Genomic DNA, 20,992 nt, shown 5'->3' on the forward strand with positions numbered 1-20,992 from the left:
ACTGACGCTGATTTCTGGAAGTGTCCCTGAGCTCTTGCAGTGATGTCCAGCACAGAATCATGTCTGTTTTTAATGCAGTGGCCCCTGAGGGCCCCAAGATCACGCGCATCCAATATGGACCTTTGGCCTCGTCCCTCGCTCACAGAGACTCCCCCAGAGACTCTGCCTTTATAAAAATGCACCTTTTATACTCAGTCATGTTACTGACCTGCTGCCATTTAATCTCATTTGGTGCAGAATGCTCCTCCAGCTGTTTTTCATTAGTACCACCTACTTTTCTAGCCTTTTGTTGCCCTGTCCCAACTTTTTCAAGATGTGCTGCTGCCATCAAATCAAAATGAGCTGACATTTTCCATGAAATGTTAAAATGTCTGTTTCAACATCTCATATGTTGTATAAAATCTTTTGTGAATAAAATATGGGTTTGTGAGATTTGACAATCATTGCATTCTGTTTTTAGTTACATTTTACATCATGTCCCAACTTTTTGGGAATTGTGGGTCTAATTGCCATCTGGCATCTGAGACATGCAGGCTCACAAACATGTGGTGCTCATGATGCAACGGCCTCTACAGCACAGCTACAGTGGAGCTTTGACTCAGAAGTGTAATCAGGTTTGAAACCACCTCTTTAATGTCCCACTTAAAGGATTTAAAAAGATGTGATCCACTCTTAAATGCTCTCTTGAAGACCAAATTCATCACCACTTTGCATTTGTAATTTAATAAAATGAACTTTCCGACCACTGCCTCAGTGCTTCTGCTGCTCTGTGCTGTGGCTGATGAGTCACTCGTCTGGATGTAGTTCAGCCTGGTTTATTTTGTAGCTGAAGGTGTAGGGAGATAATTGTTTTTCATAATTTCTACCACACTCTCTCCCTGATGAGATGAGTCAGGAGTCTTGTTGCCCCCTGCACACTTTCTAAAGATGCTTCACACATATTAAACCGTGTTCCCGCTCAGTACACGCAGTGTACCGGCAGCAGAGTCATGCACAGACCTCGTTGTGTTTCCTTTTTGCTGTTCCTGATTAACACGTGCACGTGGGCAGTGTGAAAATTTAACAACATAATGATCAGATTAGATTTTGTTCCTGCAACGAGGTTTGAATAATTATTAGTTCTTGCTATTGTTTTTTGTAGTATTGCTATTAAAAAAGCTCCATGTTTGCAGTCATTGTGATTCACTGGTGTGGTCTGAAGCACCACTTTACTACTTCTAATGTATGTCAACAGGCTTCTTAAGCATGTTTGTGCTTTCTTCCATTTAAAGCCCAAATTGGAAAATTTTTCACTGTTACATTTGTAGTGGTTGAAAGATTTTACAAGTAGTTGAATTCCTTTAAAACATGGGTCCTGAATTCTCATTCAGGAGGTGTTGGTGAGTCCTGAAGCTGGACCAGGTGGAACCACTGGTTTAGACAGTGTGCAGGAGTTTTCCTTGCAATTTAAGATAAAGAGAAATTTAGAATTTTTTAAAATTTTTTGCTCCCGCAGTGCTGAAACAAGTATTGGTGTTGTTTGATTCTCCCTTGTGTCTGATCTAAGTTTGAAATCTGACAGCCCTACATCAAATAAAGTAAGCCACACACATCTCTACTGAATTTTTATCATATCATGCCGGTACAAAGTGTGCTCAGTGGGACATATAAGCTCAGTAAAGCTGATTACTCCCCTGCTGTCATCGTGCTGCTGTGAGGACACGTAGATCTCACAGATTGTTTCTATGACTCACTGGATTCTCACTCCTCTTCCTCTCCTCCTCCTCTCTAGTTTCACCTGGCTGTCAGCTCAGGTGCACAGCAACATGGTGATGCATTTCTCTGGCCGTATCGCCGACAGCTTCGACCGGGAGTTTCGCTGCCTGTATGCCGACTCGCAGATCATCGACTGCTTCTTCAACTCAGAGGAGGAAGGGATGCCTTATTACCCGTCATACCAACCCATGATGGGCCCCGGCATGGGCATGGGCATGGGCATGGGGATGGGCCCCGTCATGGGGCTGGACTTACTCTCTGACAGGTAAGCTGGAGACTGCATGCTGAAATATATTCTGTTTGTGTTTATGTTTCCTTTTCGAAGATACAGCCACTGGACTGTTGGATTTTTTTTTCTCTCCTCAAGTTCTCCACTCTCTTTTTAAAAAAAGCCTCTAAATGTGAAAGCAGAGTGTCTAAGGCCTTACTGATAGAGCTTAGTGCAGGTTCTCTCTGAGCCCATCGCTGCCCATCCCTTTAACTGTATTTATGACCCCTATGCGGATTAAAATCCAACAGTTTTTGATAAGTTGGCTTTGAGTTGTTGCATTCAAAGAAAACAGTAGATTTCTGTTATGTAGATGTACCATTTTTTAAATGATTCAAGAACCATGACCTGGACATTTTTGCCATAGGTCTGCACAGGGGGCTGCATGACAGTGCAGGGGTTAGCGCTGTTACCTCACAGCAAGAAGGTTCCTGATTCGCTTCCTGGTCAAAGCTTTTCGGTGCAGAGTTTGCATGTTCTATTTCGGCTTCCTCCCATCACTAAAGATATGCCCATTAGGTTAATTGGTGACTGTAAATTGGCCGTAGGTGTAAGTGTTGTGATATTTAACAGCTCAGCAGTGAATAAAAACAGATGGATTTAGGTTTTAGTTTCTATAAGATAGCACAATGTGCTGACACATTCTTTCCTCTCTCCTCCTGCAGGCAGAGGGACAGAGGCTGCTCTGAAAACTCCAGCAGCCAATCAAGTAACAGCGTGTCGAGCGTGAAGGCTGCACCAGGGATGACCCCTAACACGGTTTACAAGGTGACTCAGAGTCACGACAAGAAAGAGGCCAACAACAACTCCCACCTCAGCCCTGAGAGGAGAGACCGAGGAGGAGGACAGACCCCGACACCTCAGGGTCACATCACACCAGGATCACGAGGCTCTGCAAACGGAATGTCCAGTCACAGCCCGGCGATGGACCGACCGCCGCCCCCATACGGTCATCAAATGGGCATCGAGTGGAACAAGCCCAGCCCGGCAGACGTCATGCGCTCTAACATCGCAGGAACATCCACAAAGTTCCAGGCGCTGGGGTTGTATGACCACAAACCAAACATGTTTCATGGCGCCGGGATTGGTCCAGGCACCCCCAACTCAAACATGAACCCCAAACCACAGGCCCCCTCCCCCGTCGATGATGGCAAATTCAACCCCAAACAGAGGACTCCCTCCAACCCGTTCCTCAACAAACTCTCAGACTTTTTCCTTCCCCCTTCCAACAAAGATGCCTACAACTTTAGGAGATCCCCGTCCCCTCACGGCACTACAACCTGGGGGGGCCCAGACCTCTCCCAAACTGAGCCAGAGAGCCAGCAGAGCCCCCCGCCCCCACCCTCTCCGGTCACAGTGATGAACCGACAGGACCAGAAACGAATGACGCTGGGCCACAGTAAGCTGGATCTGGTCAACCAGTACAACAAGATGAAGTCCAAACAAGTGTACAGTCGCTTTGAGCTCAAGACATCTAACTAAACCCTGATGGAGTGTAAAAGTCCAGTTCAGACCAAAGATTCACAATACAAGCAGACCAATTTAGTCTATGTAAGGTGCTCAAATCAGGTTGGCTGATGGTGTCACCAGTGATTCATTTTGTCAAGTCACCAACAGCTGGTTTAAGATGTGTCATTTTTCAGCCAGTCAGGGTAATATTTCCAGCATCAAGCTCACAGCAGAAATTGATGTAAACCCCCTTGGTTTTCTGTTGATTCACCCACAGACAGCTCCGAAGCCTGGATCCTCACATGTTTCCATATTTCTGCTTTTTTGACTAAACCAGAACTGTATGCAACAAGCTATGGGTGGCTAAAAGACAGGCATAGAAAGCAGCAGCGGAAACTGTAGCTATGGAAACAATACATCTCCAGTTGCAGCGGTGTCAGCGGACAGGCTTTCAGGAAGTTGCAGGGCAACCTGCTGCAAGCGGTTACAAGTTTCAGCTGTTTACAAATCTTTGGTCTGAACTGGGTCAAAGGGCCACATTGAGAAAATCAGCTGAGATATCATGACTAAAGTTGGCAAATTATAAGAATAAAGTCAATATTTCAGGGATAAAGTAGCGATGGACAGAAAACCAGTATTGAAACTAAACTGTAAATTAACAACTTCTTGAAAGATTTTGAATTTGTTTTCATAAAATGACAACCCAACTGACCCAACCATTGGACTTCATTGTTTTATGACTTTATCCTCAAATCACTGGGACTTTTCTGACCTTAACTTGCTACCTTATTCTTGGCATATATAACTGTATTCTTGTAAAATAACTTGAAATCTCAAACTCTTTCGATGTGGTCCAAACAGTCCATCATACAAACTTTATATGGGAGGAAAGTCTTCTTAGAGACATTTTGTCTTCCTGCTGGAGGAAATCAAGTGATCACAGCCGTTTTAGCTCAGAGCTACTTTAGCTCAGTCTTTCTTTGTTCTTCTAGAAACCATATTGCCTACAGGATCATGTGAATGAGGAGGGTTTACAAACACTGCAAGGCTGTGACTCTGTGGGGTCTGAGTTTACATAAAACATGAATAACTTCATTCACTTACCTCTCTAAACCCTAAAAATGAACATGGATCTTTGAGATTAACCTTGGTTTCTATTGCTGAATAATTTGGCACAGTTGTCAACCTCTAAATCTGAATCAGGCGACAAGAAAGTAAAGAGCTGGACTAACTTTTCTCTTGCAACAACACATTCAGTCATAGGTGTTAGGCATGTGAGTGTAGGAGGATTCATCACAGGCCCGATGTGCCACAACCCGGGGCTAGAGAGGGCCCAGAGTCAAGCTTGACACGTCGGCACACATTGACAAGGTCGAGCTCAGCGGTACCTCTTTTGTTTGGGCCTCTTAACCACTGGAAAAACACAGGGAGACCACCTGGGGCTTTTAGGCCTTTGGGACATCCACAGCAGGACCAGGGGCTTTAGGCAATATCTGCTACCTATTACCTGCCCACAGATAGGCCTTTTAGACTGGCTCCGTGCAGGTTCCGGTTCCTAAACCTAAATTTGAACCGTGAAAAAATTGGTTCTGAAGCTGAGAAGTTGGTTCTCAGCTGGCACCAAAAATAGGTGGTTCTGTCTTTGGAACCGTGACATCATCAGTGGGCGTATCACATTCTAGGTTGTGAAGAAGAGCAGAAAATGAAGAAGTGGTCTGCTGGGGAGGCAAAATGTTTGGTTGTGATGTGGGCATTGACAGAATTCCAGGTGAAGCTGGAGAGTAGAACAAGGAAGAGCAGGTTTTATGCAGAACTTGTGGAAGAGATGGCAAAGGCTGGGTTCACCTGAACACCAGAACAAATAATAAAGTCAAGAAACTGAAGAAGGATTACCGGGACAGCATTAAAGTAGAGCAGGATGTGGTGACACATATGCATCATGTCCTCCCTCTTTGGTTCTGCTTAAACTGGTGTGAACACGGGCCAGTTTGCCAGAAAGCACCAAGGTTCTAAGACTCCAAAATGGAACTAGAGCCAGACCAGAACTGCGTCCATCTTAAAACACCCACAGTAACATAGGCAATTGGTTCCCAACCCTGTACAGTAAGCTGGATCTGGTGAACCAGTACAACAAGATGAAGTCTAAACAAGTTAAGCTCAAGACCTCCAACTAAAACTTTTTTTACATTTTTATAGACTGATGGTTGAGTGTAAAAAGCCCATGTCAGACCAAATATTCACAATGCAACCAAACCAGTGCAGACCATTTAAGGGAACCAGGTCAGCTGATGGCGTTGTCTGTGATTCATTTTGTCAAGTTGGCAGCAGCTGGTTTAGTTGTGTTAATTGTTTTAACAGCCAATCAGGGCCCAGAGAAGAACAGTTTTGGCTCACCTGTCACCAAGAAGTGCACATTATTGTCCACCAATCTACTGGTTAATTACAGCCATGGTAGTTAGTGTTTGCTCGGATCATTAGAGATGACAACGATTCCTCTAAATTGTGAAACTACTCCAGGAATTACCAGGAGAAATTGACTAACGCTGGGATATTTCTGTCCACAAGCTCACTGCATAACCACTGAAATAGTTCATAGAAACATCCAGAAGGCTTTTGGTATGACAAACATTGGTAGACAATATATTCTTATGGTTTTATCTATGAAATAGTTGAAACTGCTGCTGATTTTTGACAGTCTAGTAATTCCTCACAGACCTAGGCTTTTCTTCACTGTAACCTAAAGGTGTGGTTATTTTTTCGACCAATCTTATGCAAGGACATCTAGAGCATGACAGGGGTTGTGTTAATCCTCCTTCCTGCCCAACGGTGCCCTCAGGTTTCTCAATTTCTTGCCCCACATGGCTAAATCTTATGCACAGTACTGTATGTCAGTCAAAACTTGAGCTGCCAAGCCCACAAAGTCTTGAAAATTTGTCTGAACTGCAAACCTTTTAATGTCATCCTGTTTGCCTGTGTAACAACAGATCCGAGTTAGTCCAACAGGTGACTTCCTCTGCTATGACCAGTAGCAGATATTAAACAGGGACGATGTTTATCCTACTCTGATATTAAACTGATGCATTTGTGCATCCCTGTTTAAAGGCCATGATTTAAAACAACCCAAGAAAATAAGGAAGGCATCTCCTCTCTTCTTTCTGTCATTCTTCTTGGATTAAATCAGTCCTGTAACACTCCTGTATTATAGTGTATATAACATGTGCCTTGATCCTTCTGCCTTAAAGTTTACAGTCACGTTTTAAGCACACATAATGCCTCCAGCGAGATCAGGCGAGTGCTAACAAAGGTGGACACATGCCTGTTATAAACCTGCTGTAACTACAGGGAACAAAGCTCTTTCTAAATGACAGCAGAAGCAGAATAATCACATTCCTGGTGCTGTTTGTTTCTACTATTCTGGAAATGAAACTTAAATGTAGAAACAGAAGGGCTATCGGTCTGGAAAACTCTCACTATGAGTACATTAAGTTGTTCATTATAAAGGAATGGTGATCATATTGTAGATTTTTTTACAATGAACTGCATTTTTTGGATGTGTACATTTGTACAGCCAGTTTAAACAAACTTCAGTTAAGACTGTGTGTATTGTCATGTACATTTTTTTAGTCTCTGACTCGTATTTTGTGCTGAATGGAGCTGATGTGCAGCAGATTTTTTACAGCACCACAGGGCTCCAAAAACTGATTTTTGCTGAAGCAATAAGAACTGATGATGTGATCAATAATTCTGATGTACTGTATGTGTTTGTCTGTTTGGTTAAATGCTCTTTTTGTTGTTGATTTTTTTTTGTGAACTTCAATCAGCTCGACAGCGTGCAGGCATCGGCTGATCCGTGCCTCGTGTTCCTCTGAGTGACGGACTGTGCATCATTTTGTACATAAAACATGAAATGACTGTCAGGAGTTTGGGATTTTGTTAAAGATGTTCTGATTTGTTTTTCACTGTTATTTGCTGGAGAATGTGAACTTTTCTGTGAACATTTGTAAAAAGAACTTTAGGATTTAATAAAAAAAAAGTTGAAGTTAAGAGGTGTCAAAAGAGTTTCTGTTGCTTTGTATCAGTTAAAAAGAAACTAGATATGTATGTCTTAGTGAAGTTTCGAATTGCCAGACCTTAAATGTAAAACCCCAATGTCAAAAATTTGGAAGAGAGTGTATTATGTAAATAAAAACAGAACGCAATGATAGTCAAATCTCATAAACCAATATTTTATTCACAATAGAACATTAAAAAAATGCATCAGATGTTAAAACGGAGACATTTTACCAACCTAGTTCATTTTGAATCTGAAAAGTAGGTACATGTTTACTGTTATGAAGCCTCTCTTCTTTTAACAACAGTCTGTAAATGTCTGGGAAGTGAAGAGACCAACTGCTGGAGTTTTGGGAGAGGAATATTGTCCCATTCTTGTCTGATGTAGGATTGCACATGCACAACAGTCCTGGGTCTTCTTGGTTGGATTTTTCATGTTACGATGCTTCAAATGTTTTCTATTGGTGAAAAGTCTGGACTGCAGGTAGACCAGTTCAGTACTTGGACTCTTTTCCTGTGAAGCCATGCTGTTGTGATCCATTTTGCTTCAGTCCGTTTTTAATGAGCTCTGGCCCAGAGGAGATGGCAACATTTCTGGATCCTGTTCGCATGGCTTCTTTAAATGATACAGCCTTAACTTTCGTTTGTGGATGACATGGTGAACTGTGTTGACAGACAATAGTTTCTAGAATATTTCTTGATCCCATGCAGTAATTTCCAGTACAGAATCATGCCTGTTGTCAATGCAGGGCCACCTGAGGGCCAGAATATCATGGACATTCAATACATTCAACCTTGTCCCTTGTGTGCAGCTCTTTCTTTATCTGAATCTTTTGATGATATTAAGGACAGTAGATGGTGGGATGTTTGAAGTTCCATCATTTTACATTGAGGAACATTGTTCAGAAATTGCTCAACAATTTTTAGATGCATTCTTTCCTCTGCCCATCTTTACTTCTGAGAGACTCTGCCTCTCTAAAATGCCCCTTTTATATCCAGTCATGTTACTGACCTGTTGCAAAATACTCCTCCAGCTGTTTTTTTCAATAGTACCACTTACTTTTCCAGCCTTTTGTTGCCCTGTCCCTACTTTTTGAGATGAGTTGCTCCTATCAAATTCAAAATGAGCAGATATTTTTCTCACAAGAAGGTAAAATGTCTCAGTTTCAACATCTCTTATGTTGTTTATGTTCTATTGTGAGTAAAATATGGATTTATCATATTTGACAATCACTGCAATCTGCTTTTATTCACATTTTACACAGTGCCCCGAACTGTGGTTGTAGAAGACACTGATGCAAGGATATAGTTAAGTTTTGTCTTGCTTCACTTTAAACTGGATTGGCCTATGACTTCCTGGGTCAAGGCACTAGGTGCCTTCAAGTTGTGTCTGATTTTGAGATGCTGAAAAAAAGGGGAAATTTTGGAGATTAAGCTTGGTGCTTCACTTGTAAACGATGCAAAATGGCCAACAGTCTATAAATCTTACAAGGTTCTGATGCCTCTGTTCTTCCAGACTGCAAACACCTGATCTAGATGTCTCACCTTAAATGAATGGTTGTGGCTTATAATTGGATGAAAAGTCAAGTTTTTCTTAAATCTTCCATGTAAGCAACTTTCAGATGAGTCTCATAAAATATAAATGAGTGACACTGAGATCTACTGGCTGCTTATCGGACAGTAATGTCAGTATGTGTGCTGGCTGTGTTGACCAGTATGAAAGTCACTCACATAGACCATAGTCATCACTTTTCCTCACTGAGCTACTGTACAGTATCTCTTCCTGTCAGGAAGTCAGGCCTGAGGCTGGGTCACAGACCAACACATGAACAATGAGACAGAATAAAACACTCAGAGGACTGATAAACGTGTCCCAGAAGACCCAGTGCTGGACAATGATGTCACAAAACACCGGAAAGCTTTTATTCATGGTAGAAAACCTCAAATAGAAAGATTCTCAGGACTTGAACAGGCCAGTCTACGCCACCAAAACCTAAGATACTCACTCACTTGAAAAATGATGATATACATCTTATTTCAGGATACATAAAGTAAGAAAATATTTAGTTTTTGCATTCTTGTCACATTTAAATGTTTCAGACCATCAAATTGAGTAGGGAGGCTTCTAGGAGGCATCTGTGAGAACTGGTAATGGGTCTTTCACCAATGTGGAGGAATTTCAGCCCACTCGTCTTTGCAGAATTGTTTAAACTCAGCCATATTGGAGGATGTTCCAGCATGAACAGCCTGCCGTTGCATCTCAACCAGATTCAAGTCCAGGCTTTGACTAGGCCACTCCTACACTGCTTGTTCTTCATCCATTCAGAGGTGGACTTGCTGGTGTGTTTGGGATCATTGTCCTGCTGCATAACCCAAGTGCTCTTGAGCTTCAGGGCACAAACTGATGGCTGGATGTTCACCTTCAGGATTTTCTGGTAGACAGCAGAATTCATGGTTCCATCATTTATGGCAAGTGGTCCAGGTCCTGAAGCAGCAAAGCAGCCCAAGACCATTAAACTGCCACCATCATGTTTGACTGTTAGCATGATGCTCTTTTTAATCAAATGCACACACCTTTGAAAATGTTCACTTTTTATCTCAATCCACAGAATATTTTCCCAGAAGTCTTGGTGTCATAAAGATGTTTTTAGTCAATGTGAGTCAAGCCTTTGTGCTCTTTAGGTCAGCAGTGGTTTTGGCCTTGGAACTCTTTGTAACCCTTTCCATAGTGATAGATGTCACTGACTTTGTTTCTCATCTGTTCTTTAATTTCTTGGGATGTGTTGCTTTCTGAGATCTTGTAGCCTGCTTCACTTTGTCAGGCAGGTTCTATTTAAGGGATTTCTGAATTCAACAGGTCTGGCAGTAATCAGGATGTAGGTGTTGATACTGAAACTGAACTCAGCTTTCTAAAAAATGTGGTTAATCACAGTTAATTCATGATTTAACAAGGGGGGCAATTACTTTTTCACATGGGGCCAGGTGGGTTTAAATAGCTTTTTTCCTCGATTAATGAAATCATCATTTAAAAACTGCATTTTGTATTTACTCATGTTATCTTTGTCTGGAAAATAAGAAAATAGGAGGGGCTAATACATTTCACAGCGCTGTTTAAATGTAAATCTAAACTCCAAACAGTGACCAACTCCATTTAGCCCGACCTGAGGAGCATCTTAAAGCAGATGTTTGCGTGAGCTGGTGTTAGGATTGTTTTAGTAGAAGTGGTTTACTTCCAAACATTTCTGGCTCATTCAAAAAGGAGTCTCCCTGAACAGTTGAGCCCTAAACCAACAAGCCCCATGTGAACACCTGGTTACTGGTTTGCCAGGCACGCATGCTATTTGTGGTGTAGTCCTGGTTACAGGAGGCCTTGTTGTCTTTGGGTCGACATGGTTACAGGTTTACAGGTTAGCTGCTCGTTGTTTACGAGCTCAAAGCTTACTGGGTTTTTTTGTCCTCCTGTGTGTGCTGCATTCCTCCTCACAGTCAGAGTTTGTTTTGTTTAGACCTGGGTGTGACGACCGGTTGATTTTGAGCTTTTACATACCTTTAATTCTTTACTGTGGAGTCTGATAAACATGATGAAGAAACAAACACTGGCTTTGCATGGACAGCGAACTACTGAGGGGATGATGTCCAGTGTTTGGGTTGTAACACAATAGATTATAATCCTGTCAGAATTTCATGAAATTCATCAGAGTTAATCAAACTGTTTTTTATTCAAGTGTTTGATTGCTTCTGCAGTCTTCTCTGCAGCTACCTCAGGTTAAAGGTGAACTCTAGAGAACATCTTTTTTGATGAAGTACATTTTTATGGATGACTAAGTGGGACAAGTTGAACAGGACTGCATGAATCAGAGAGTGTGTTGCAATTGTATTGTCTTTAACATGACCCTGTCTCAAACATTGCTCAGTTTGTTGTTCACTTCATGTTTCACCTTCTGTGTTATTTTAATTCCCAAAAATAAATAGCTGATGTTAAATATACTGGGGTTCTTCCCGAGACTGATGTGCTCAGAGTTAGTCCTCTTGAGTGGACAGTTATGTCTCCATGAGGCCTAAAATACCCAATTTTTGGACCTTAACTTTCTTCCCCCAACATGTGTTTGAGTTTATCCTTAGTCAGAGTGGATACGTTAGCTAAATTTGAAGAAACCGCCTGATAGATTTCTTAAGATATTCCGTTCAAAACCCATGAATCATTGACCTCAACCTACACCAAATCTATTTGACTTGACTCTTCAATCAAAGTGGACATTTATGTCAGAGCCAGAGTGGACGTTTTCCCTTCTTTTGATGAAAATGCCTCAAAGTTTGAGAGATTTCTCATTCACAGCAAGTTTAGAGTATTGAGCCCAGTGACCAGGACCTTTATGAAACTAACAGTTCAGTCATGTCAAAGTAGACACGTCAGAGTAGACATACTGGTATGTCCAGAGTTGAAGGAAAAAGGCCTCAAGGCATTCAAGAGGTTACACATTCAATGTCAAGGCACGATTATGAAATACCATGACCTTGACCTTAAACCTTTAAATTCTAATCAGTTCATCCTTGAGTCAGAGTGAGCATTTGTGCAAACGTATGTAAGCGTTTTTGATGAGTCTTATTTATAGGAATGACCTCGACAGAAAAACAGAATGTTATTCAGGTTAAAACACTGGCCTTAAAATCAAATGAAGTTATTTTTTTCTAACACCTTGAGGTTTCTTACCTTTGTAAACATGATTCAGTGGATAGGTGAGATAAATAATGAGGAGTTTGTTAATGTGCTGCCATCATGGCCTTCATGGTGGATATTAAAAAGATGTGTAACCTTGAATGATGGTCTGAGAGAGTTATTAAAACACTTGAGTAAGCAGAGACACAAAGCTTTAGAGTCCGCTCTGTGTCTGAAGGCAGTTTGTAGGGCAGACGCTGTAACACAAGCTGCCCGGCTCATGTTTAAGACTTGACCACTCTTACTGGATTTAGTGTCAGTCAGCTACAGAGAGGAACTCCTGTGGACTTTATGCTTTAAAGTTTACACACAACAAGTCATCCTCTTCCAGTATAGTGGAACAGGTTAGCAGGTCCACTGAAACTCTGCTCACCTTGAGTCTGAGCAGGTAAAAATGGGCTAAAGACAAAGCTCCTGTTATGCCGAATCCAGGCCATGTGGACTTACGTCAATCCATCACCTACACCACATATCCCATACTGGTTCATGGGGAACTGGAGCTGATCTCAGCTGTCACTGGGAGAGAGGAAGGGTACAACCTGGACTGGTCACCAGTCAGTCACAGGGCTGACAACAGAGACAGTTTAGCATCACAAGTCTTCCCAACAAACATGTCTTTGGACTGTGAAGGAACCATGCATGGGAGAAACAAGCTTGATTCAAGTATTTATAAAAATATTTCATTTCTAGCATAACATTTATCTTTACTGTCACCTAGTTCTTTCCCAGGATTGAAATTTTAGGTCAACATTGAGAAAGTGTCACTAACATCATCACTCAGTGCTGAGATACATTACAGACAGAGTAGTTTAAACCAGGTGAAAGGTCTCTGCAGGCCTTAAACCAAGCATCCACACCTGCGGGATTCCCTTCGGCCGTGTAACCCGACACAGGTCCTCATCAGTCAGCTGAAGATCAGGTCTGGTTTAACGGCAGTTCAGGAATTAAAGCAGGACGAGATTCTTTCTTCAGACTGACATGAGAAAGTCAGAAAACAGGTGTTTTTGGAGTTTAAGTTGTTTCTGTGAATGGAAGAAAACAGCAGCTCTTTTTTTAATAGCATAAATGTTTCAAATCTATCGTGATTGAAAATAAACTAAACAAAGAAAAAGGACACATGCAGAAATGTCATACTCTGATTTTGTGTTTGTTTTATATTCATTGCAAAAATGTTGAGTAAAAGATAAAATGGAGTCCCCATGCACTTAAATGGCTTGGAGGTCCCTTCACCCCCTAAAGGGAAGAAAAGACATGGTTCATCCACTCAACAGAGCTCTACATACAGGTAGGTTTTTGCACAAGCCTATCCCAACTACTAATAGCCTATGGAGAAACAGAAGACATAATCTTAACTTTAGTCTTTCCTGCTTTGTGTGGTTGAGAGTACATACTGGATTGTCCAGACTCCATCTCTGTCTTCAGGTGGATGCATCTTGCAAAGCTTCAAGCTGATATATTCATGTCCATTCATAGAATTAAAAGGCCAGTCAGAGTCATTTAAGGCGAAAGGGGCAGATACAGGTGTAGTTTAGTTGAAGTGACGGTAATCCTGCAAACAATGGCAGTTGGTGAAGAGATTGGTGTGGATGCAGCCAAAGCAGCTCTTAAGGAGGGATAAAAAGAAGAACTTTCTGGAGCCCAGCCAAACTGAAGGTAGTCTTGAATGATGGTCTGAGAGAAACTGAGGGCCCATGGTGGTCAGCAAAACCATACTCACAGTAAAACTAAGCTGTAATAACCATTTTGTATCTTTCAACCTGAAAAATAACCACTCTTATCAAATCAACAAAACATGAATTTCATTTATCAATGCTTTAGTACAATCTAGGCTTTTAAAAAAATGTAAAGTCCTTTGATTAAAATAGAATTACCTTTTTATTAGTGATGTTAACAATGTGGATGGATGCACTGATTTATTAGGAAAGTAAGGTCAGACTTTATAGTTAGGTCATGATGTGCACAAATGTCAGGATTACAGAACATAAAATAGAAGAAAGTGAGACAACTATTCTGGAAATGTAGTGAATAATCAAGTAATTGTAAATTAAGGCAGAAACATGGGTGAAAAGGAACAAGACTGGGTTAAAAATAGTAAAAAAAAAAAAAAAAGAAAAGAAAAAAGAAGAAAAATGGCACAATTGGATTAAAATTGGCCAAAAAAGGGCAAAAGGGGGCAAAAATGGGTAGAGTGGGGGGAAAAAATGCAGAAATCGGTGAAAAATGACAAAATGGGATGAAGTTGTAAAAGTAATTGAAAAGTGGTTTAAATGACAAAAAAACGGTTGAAGAGTGGCAAAAATGACAAAAGTGTCAAGAGACGGGCAGAAAGTGGCAAAAATGGGTTAAATGCAGCAAAGTGGCAAGAAGCACAGTGGGCAAAACTACAAATAAATGCTGCAGAAATTGGCCAAAGAAAAGGGGCAAAAAGTGGTTAAAAATGACAAAAAAAGGTCAAAAAAGGGGAAAAAATGTTAAAAATGGCTCATGTTGAGAAAAAAAAAAACCCAAAACATTTTAATAAAAAAGCTGCAAAAAAGGCAAAAGCAGCAAAAATTGGCAAAATTTGTCCAAATGTGGAAACAAAGGGCATAAAAGGACAAAAGGTGGTTAAAGTCTGCAGAAAGTTGCAAAAGATGTGGCAGATGGGGCAAAAATGGGCAAAAAGAGTAATTAACGTAAAGTTGCAAAAATGGGTCAAAATGGGCAAAAAGTGCTAATCCTTCACCAAAAACTGGGAAGAAATGGACAGAAAGTGTCAAAAAAAGGACAAAAACAGCAAGAAACGGGCACAGTGGGGAAAAGTTACAAAAGAATGTTGAAGAAATAGACAAAACAGAGGAAGAAAGTAGTTAAAAATTAGCAGAAATGGGTGAAAAAAGGTTGTCAAAAATGGGCATAAAGCAACAAAAACGTGCAAAATTTGACAATAGCGGCAAAAAATGGCAAAAGACAATTAAAGTAGTCAAAAAGTTTCAAAAAGATGTTGCAGAGAGGAGTAAAAAGTGGCAAAACAAAACAAAACAAAACAAACAAACAAAAAAACAACAACAAAAGAAATAGCCAAAATTGGTTAAAAAAGAGTCAGAAACTGTTGAAAACGGGCAAAAATTGTGGCAAAATAAAAAAAAAAAAAAATCAACAATAAGCAGCAAATATAAGTAAAAGTGGCAAGAAGATGTGACAGTTATAGTTGAAAAAAAAGTACTTTAAGAGGTTAAAAAGTACCACAAATAAATAATTCAAACATCAGAACCCAGTAATAGCTTGGCACACTTTTCAGCTCCAAAATGAGGTAACTGTTAGCAAGTATGCCAGCACCAATGCTACTGATCCAGTACCCATACTGGTATCATCATTAGATCAAAACTGAGGAGGGCTCATGCTCTGGGTTTATCAGGGGTCCAGACAATTCTGTGTGGGCCTGGATTAAGCTACAGCAGCAGTTTGATAAGAGCTGGACATTTCTTTAACAGAAGAGCAAAGGACTTTACTGAAAGCTTTTTATGGTGGAAAAGGTGATTCTTCTATTCTCCTGACTGGCTTGATCAAGATTCACAAACTGGCTCCACTGATAGTGAAGAGTCATGCACCAACATGACAAAGACTGTCTGCCAAGCTGGTGTTATGTAGGGCGGGGCACATGCCTACCATGTCATATGTTTTACTGCTCTGAAACATTTCAGTTTACTGTTTACCTCAATCTGACGAACAACACTGCTGACGGCTTTGACAGGCAGCTACGCTGCAGACGCAGCAGTCTGATCATCACTCTGCAGAGGTGGCTCTCCACCACGCATCCAAACAGAGGTGTCAAAAGTATCCACATTTATTACTCAGGTAGAAGGACAGATACTAGGGTTTAAAAAGACTTTCATAGAAGTTGAAGAATCAACTCAAATTTTTTACTCAAGTAAAAGTATAAAAGTACTGGTTTCAAAACTACTTAAAGTATAAAAGTAAAAGTAATGTAAGGGGGAAAAAATGCCATTAAGGACAAAAGCTTAGGCCGCACCACAGGGGCCTACAGGGCACTACCCCGCCTCCTGAAAACAACATTTTTCTGAAGGCCATAATGACTATAATGTTATATTAAAATGTTAATGTTGAAAAATTTGGGATGCACCTGTTTCAGCTGTATTTATGCCCATTGAAAATGAACGCATTTTAATACAATGCAAATACATTCAAGAACCATATATGTGTACTACTGAGCATTAACACGTTTCATGGAGCAGAAGATATGATGACTAGTTGCCTATAAGTATTGGTCTTCCAGGCTACCAGCCTCCTCGCTGGTACTCGGATGGGACATTTCGCTCCAGTTCTCTTTAGTCTCTGCCACGGAAATCTTCGTACTAGGCTACATACGTTTGTTATTTCCTTGCTGGAGTGTGACGTGATTTGTGTCACACTCCAGCAAGGAAATGTGCGCAGGTGCGATGGATCGCGTACAAACCAATAGGGTGTCAGAATGGTATTTTGTTTATACTTCTCAACCAACCACAATCAAATTCACTCTATCTGGATGGCGCAATTTATCTGGATAGTTTTGGGGGTTTTTTATTTGTGTATTTTTCAAGCCGGAATGAAAAGAAGCTGAAATGAAACAGGAGTATTTTTAAAATGTAAGGAGTAGAAAGTACAGGTAATTGCTTGAAAGTGTAAGAAGTAGAAGTAAAAAGTAGGCTGAAAAATAATTACTCCAGTAAAGTATAGATACCCAAAATTTCTACTTAAGAAAGGTCACGAAGTATTTGTACTTAGTTACTTGACACCTCTGCATCCAAATGAATTCAAAGTGTCTAATGGACACTTTAATCAGAGTCACACCTGCACTGGTAGCAGTCAGCAAATGGGATATGGTGTTTATGTGCCATGGTATCCTGTTTCATTTTTTACTTCTCCAGGTAGCTGAACCAGGTTTCTTAAAACCAGATTAAGGGCATATCCTGGTTTTAAAAATGTTTACATGCACCAACAGAAACACTGTCATTTTTAGTAAAAGACAGGTGAAACCTGGAGAGACTCCGCTGAGAAAATCTTCCTGGATTATCTGACTGTAAACACTACATGGTGTCCCAGTTGGATGCAGTCGCAGCATTTCCTGCTGCGACACAGAGGATCTCATTGTTGATGTTATCTTCAGGATGCAGCGTTCTTCCGGCCTCAGAGCTATTTTCTGCTGAATGAATGAGTGTGAGTGTACAGTATCAGAGCTCGGGTGTTGCTGCTTGTTCTTGGGAGTTGGTGCACGTGATAAAATTAGTCTTTGTGTATATCTTTGAGTGTCCTTGGAGGTCTTTGTGTTGGACTGTGCTGAAATGAAAAATACTCTGTTTTTTCTGTTTATTTTACATAATATGGTCTGCATCTGTGGGATTTTCTCCTCTGTGCTTGATCTAAGTATGTTTGTGTTTATGTTTGTGAGAGCAGGAGGCCTGGGGTATTGTCCTCTCAGCGGTCTGAGACAGGTTAAAACTTTCTAATCTGGATTAAGCTCACACGCTCACTCTGTCTGCCAACAGATTATAGTTTTACTCCTACCAGAGAAGGCAGAAAAACAACACAAGAATCAAACAAACATTGGGTGACTCAGCTGTTGCAACGCTATTCTTGGAGAGTTTTAGTTACTAATGATTTCAGCAGGTTTCAGAATAAATCCAGTTTACTGCTTAATGGCATCAGAGAACGCTTGACCCCAAAGTCAGGTTCATTTGATCAGTGCAAGCACAACTGAACTGTTAGCTGCAGCATTAGCGCATTCATACTCAAGTACAGTCAGTGGAAGATGTGAAGACAACTGTGCTCAAACAAGGAAGTAGTGTCGATGGTATTAACGTAAGATAACGTGCATCCTGATTCCATATAAGTTGGGGCGCTTTGTAAAATGTAAAAGAAAATAGAATGCAGTGATTGCAAAAGTTCATAAATCCATATTTTATTCACATTTATTCGCCCGTTTCCTTGTTTCTCACTGGCGAATCCATCTTGCAAAGCTCCCGTCTGATCCGTTTGGGCCCTGTTAGAAAGTGACAGGACCAATCAGTGACGAGGGGCTGTACTCTCAGGCGTGACGGAATCATGAGATAAGCAAGCAGCAACAAGAGCCGGTGCAATTATGGCTGAAGAGTTTAGCGCAGATGCTGCTAAAGCACCACTTTTATCAGAACTTCACAACATTTCTTCATTAAAAGAACAAATAACAGCATTGTTTTTTTTTCTTTTCAAAAACGACAAAGGTCGTGTACTAACATGTCAATAGTCGCCATGGTTCTCATCATTCCTCGGTAGCTACGCATGCGAACCTTGATAGCGGCTACATCACGTGTTTTGTTGCTCTGATTAAAGATGTGACAGACAGAACGTTCATCCAATCACACTCCGAGTTTTTTTCAAATCCCCTGCCCTTTCCCAAACGCTAAGTATTGAAGGTTTTCCTGATGGATGTGTTAGACAAATCCATCTGGCTTGTCAGGTTAGTGTTTGCCATCATGTGAGCTTGAATGCCCATTGAGGTCAGGAAGTTGGGGATAGCTGTTTGGAATGAATGGGAGAAAGTTAGTATTTTACAGCTCTAAATGGACCTGTACACTGCATTTATCATCAGAAAATTCACAAAAATTGAGAACGTTCCCGACACTTTACAAAAAAAGTGATTTTAACACAGTTTAACCGGTGTGGCAGCGATCAACATCACAATACTCAGTCCTGTGAACCTCCCAACTCTAGCATTGTCTAGTTAGATGAGGGGAGACAAACATCTCAAGGAATCTTGTATTGAGCTAAGAGGCAAGCTTAGCCCCTTTAAAATATAAAAAAATCCTCATTTTGTCGTAAACATGCTTCAGTTGGAACTGTGATATACTATCAACCGAATAAAACTTGTGAGGTAAGAGACCAAGTAATGATGTGCTACAAAACATCTTTTACTGCTAGCTCCCATTTGATTACCAGTTTCCTTTCCTCCATTAGCTATTGAAAACACCACCAAAAACACCAACTTTACCAGCTTCCTAACCATCCAGTCGGACAGATACTAAAGCGTGCGGTAAGCAGAGAGGAGGTGGGATTGCTCTGCTAGTTAATAACAGATGGTGTAACCCTTAGCATGCTACCATTAAGGAGAGAATATGCAACAAGGATAATGAACTCTTAGCAGTCAGTTTAAGACCATATTACCTACTGAGGGAATTCGTCGTGGTGGTCGCCATTGTTGTGTACATTCCTCCGTCTGCCCATGCTGACTCAGCCTGTGACGTAGTACACATGGTTATCGCGAGACTACAGGCGAAATACCCAGACTCTTTCGTTTTCGTCTCAGGAGATTTTAACCATGTCTCCCTCTCTGACATTCTGCCCACTTTTAAACAGTTTGTTAACTGCACTACGAGAGGAGATAAGAAATCCATCATCGGAGCCCAGCAGGACAAAATTCAGCAAGTGGCTGAGGTGAGAATGCTCAATAAACTGAACTCAAAAATAAACAGCCCGTCACACCCACTCCACGATCTTGGGGTGTTTCGACAGAGCACCTTCAGTCACAGGCTGATCCCCCCAAGGTGCAAGACTGAACGTTACCGGAAGTCTTTTCTGCCAGCAGCCATCAGACTCTTTAATGTGCAGTAGCATCCTTTCTATGTGCTACTATGATTATTGTATACATGGTTTTTAAGGAGTTTTTAGGTTTGACATTTTTCAAATAGTTTAGCTCCGTCTCTTGATCTTTTTATCACTGTATTACAGAAAACTCTGTTTGCACACCGTGCTTTTTGCACTGTAGGATTTTATTAGCTATATGGTGTATATGTGTTTGTGCAAGAACATATGTATGGATGTATGTGTGTTTGTATGTGTGCGTGTGTGTAGGCTACTTTTATTTATGAATGTATGTCAGTACATGCGTTTATGTGTGTTTCTGTGATGATGGGCTATCTGATTGTTTTTGCTGCTGTAACAAAAGCAATTTCCTGGAAAAGGATTAATAAAGTTTCTATCTATCTATTGTTTTGTAATCCACATTAAAGAGTGCTTTCGCACCTAACCTGTTTGGTTCAGTTAAAACAAACTCCAGTTCGTTTGCAGAGTTAGTTTGGTTCATTTTTGCTGATGTAAAAGCAGACCACTGAACTCTGTTGCTACCAAACAACCGCACAGAGACTGCTTGAATAGGCGGGTCTTGCATTCACACTCTGGCGTAATGCGTTTGTGGTGAGAACACAAACTGAACTCGACCTGGCCTAACACAGGAAGTATGGAGCTTTTTTGGATTAAACCAGCTGTAGCCAGAGCGAAATGTCTCTAGAAACACTGACAGACCTGAAAGAGCCTCATAAGTAATTGCTTTATCCTCCTCTCATCAGGCTGCTGTCTCTGTGAGAAATATTATAAAGTTAATGGACCCCAGTTGTTCCTAACATAAATCTTTACCTGGATTTATAATTATTGGTTTACTTTTGGATAAATAACATGATCTGAGATCAATTAATGAGCTGCTCACTCAACACACAATCACAGATGCACACACAGATTGTGTAACCTTGCAAAGCTAATGGATTTTACAAACTCCATCTCTGTCATGAGGGGAATCCATCTTGAAAAACTCCAATCCACGTTTGTGCTGAATGCAATGCTGTTTGGACCAATCAGTGTTGATTGAGGAGAACGAGGGGGTAGCTATGGGTGGGGTTTAGTAGTACTGTACGCTACTTGCAATGGCTGTCTCCAGTGTGGTCCTTAGCATGTGTAGCCAGTAA

At 40.9% G+C, this 20,992-nt stretch overlaps 1 protein-coding gene across 1 annotated transcript in view; it reads left to right on the forward strand.

Moving 5' to 3' along the window:
• Nucleotides 1–7,477, forward strand: part of fam83c (family with sequence similarity 83 member C) — a 40,363-nt gene extending 32,886 nt beyond the window's left edge. Inside the window, exons 4-5 of the mRNA XM_041783795.1 lie at nucleotides 1,772–2,020; nucleotides 2,689–7,477. Coding sequence (XP_041639729.1) covers nucleotides 1,772–2,020; nucleotides 2,689–3,505 — 1,066 coding nt within the window. The 3' untranslated portion in view covers nucleotides 3,506–7,477. The remainder of the gene's footprint in view (nucleotides 1–1,771; nucleotides 2,021–2,688) is intronic.
• Nucleotides 7,478–20,992: the final 13,515 nt, after the last annotated feature.

This window comes from Cheilinus undulatus, linkage group 3, assembly GCF_018320785.1.
Source record: "Cheilinus undulatus linkage group 3, ASM1832078v1, whole genome shotgun sequence".
Lineage (NCBI taxonomy): Eukaryota > Metazoa > Chordata > Actinopteri > Labriformes > Labridae > Cheilinus > Cheilinus undulatus.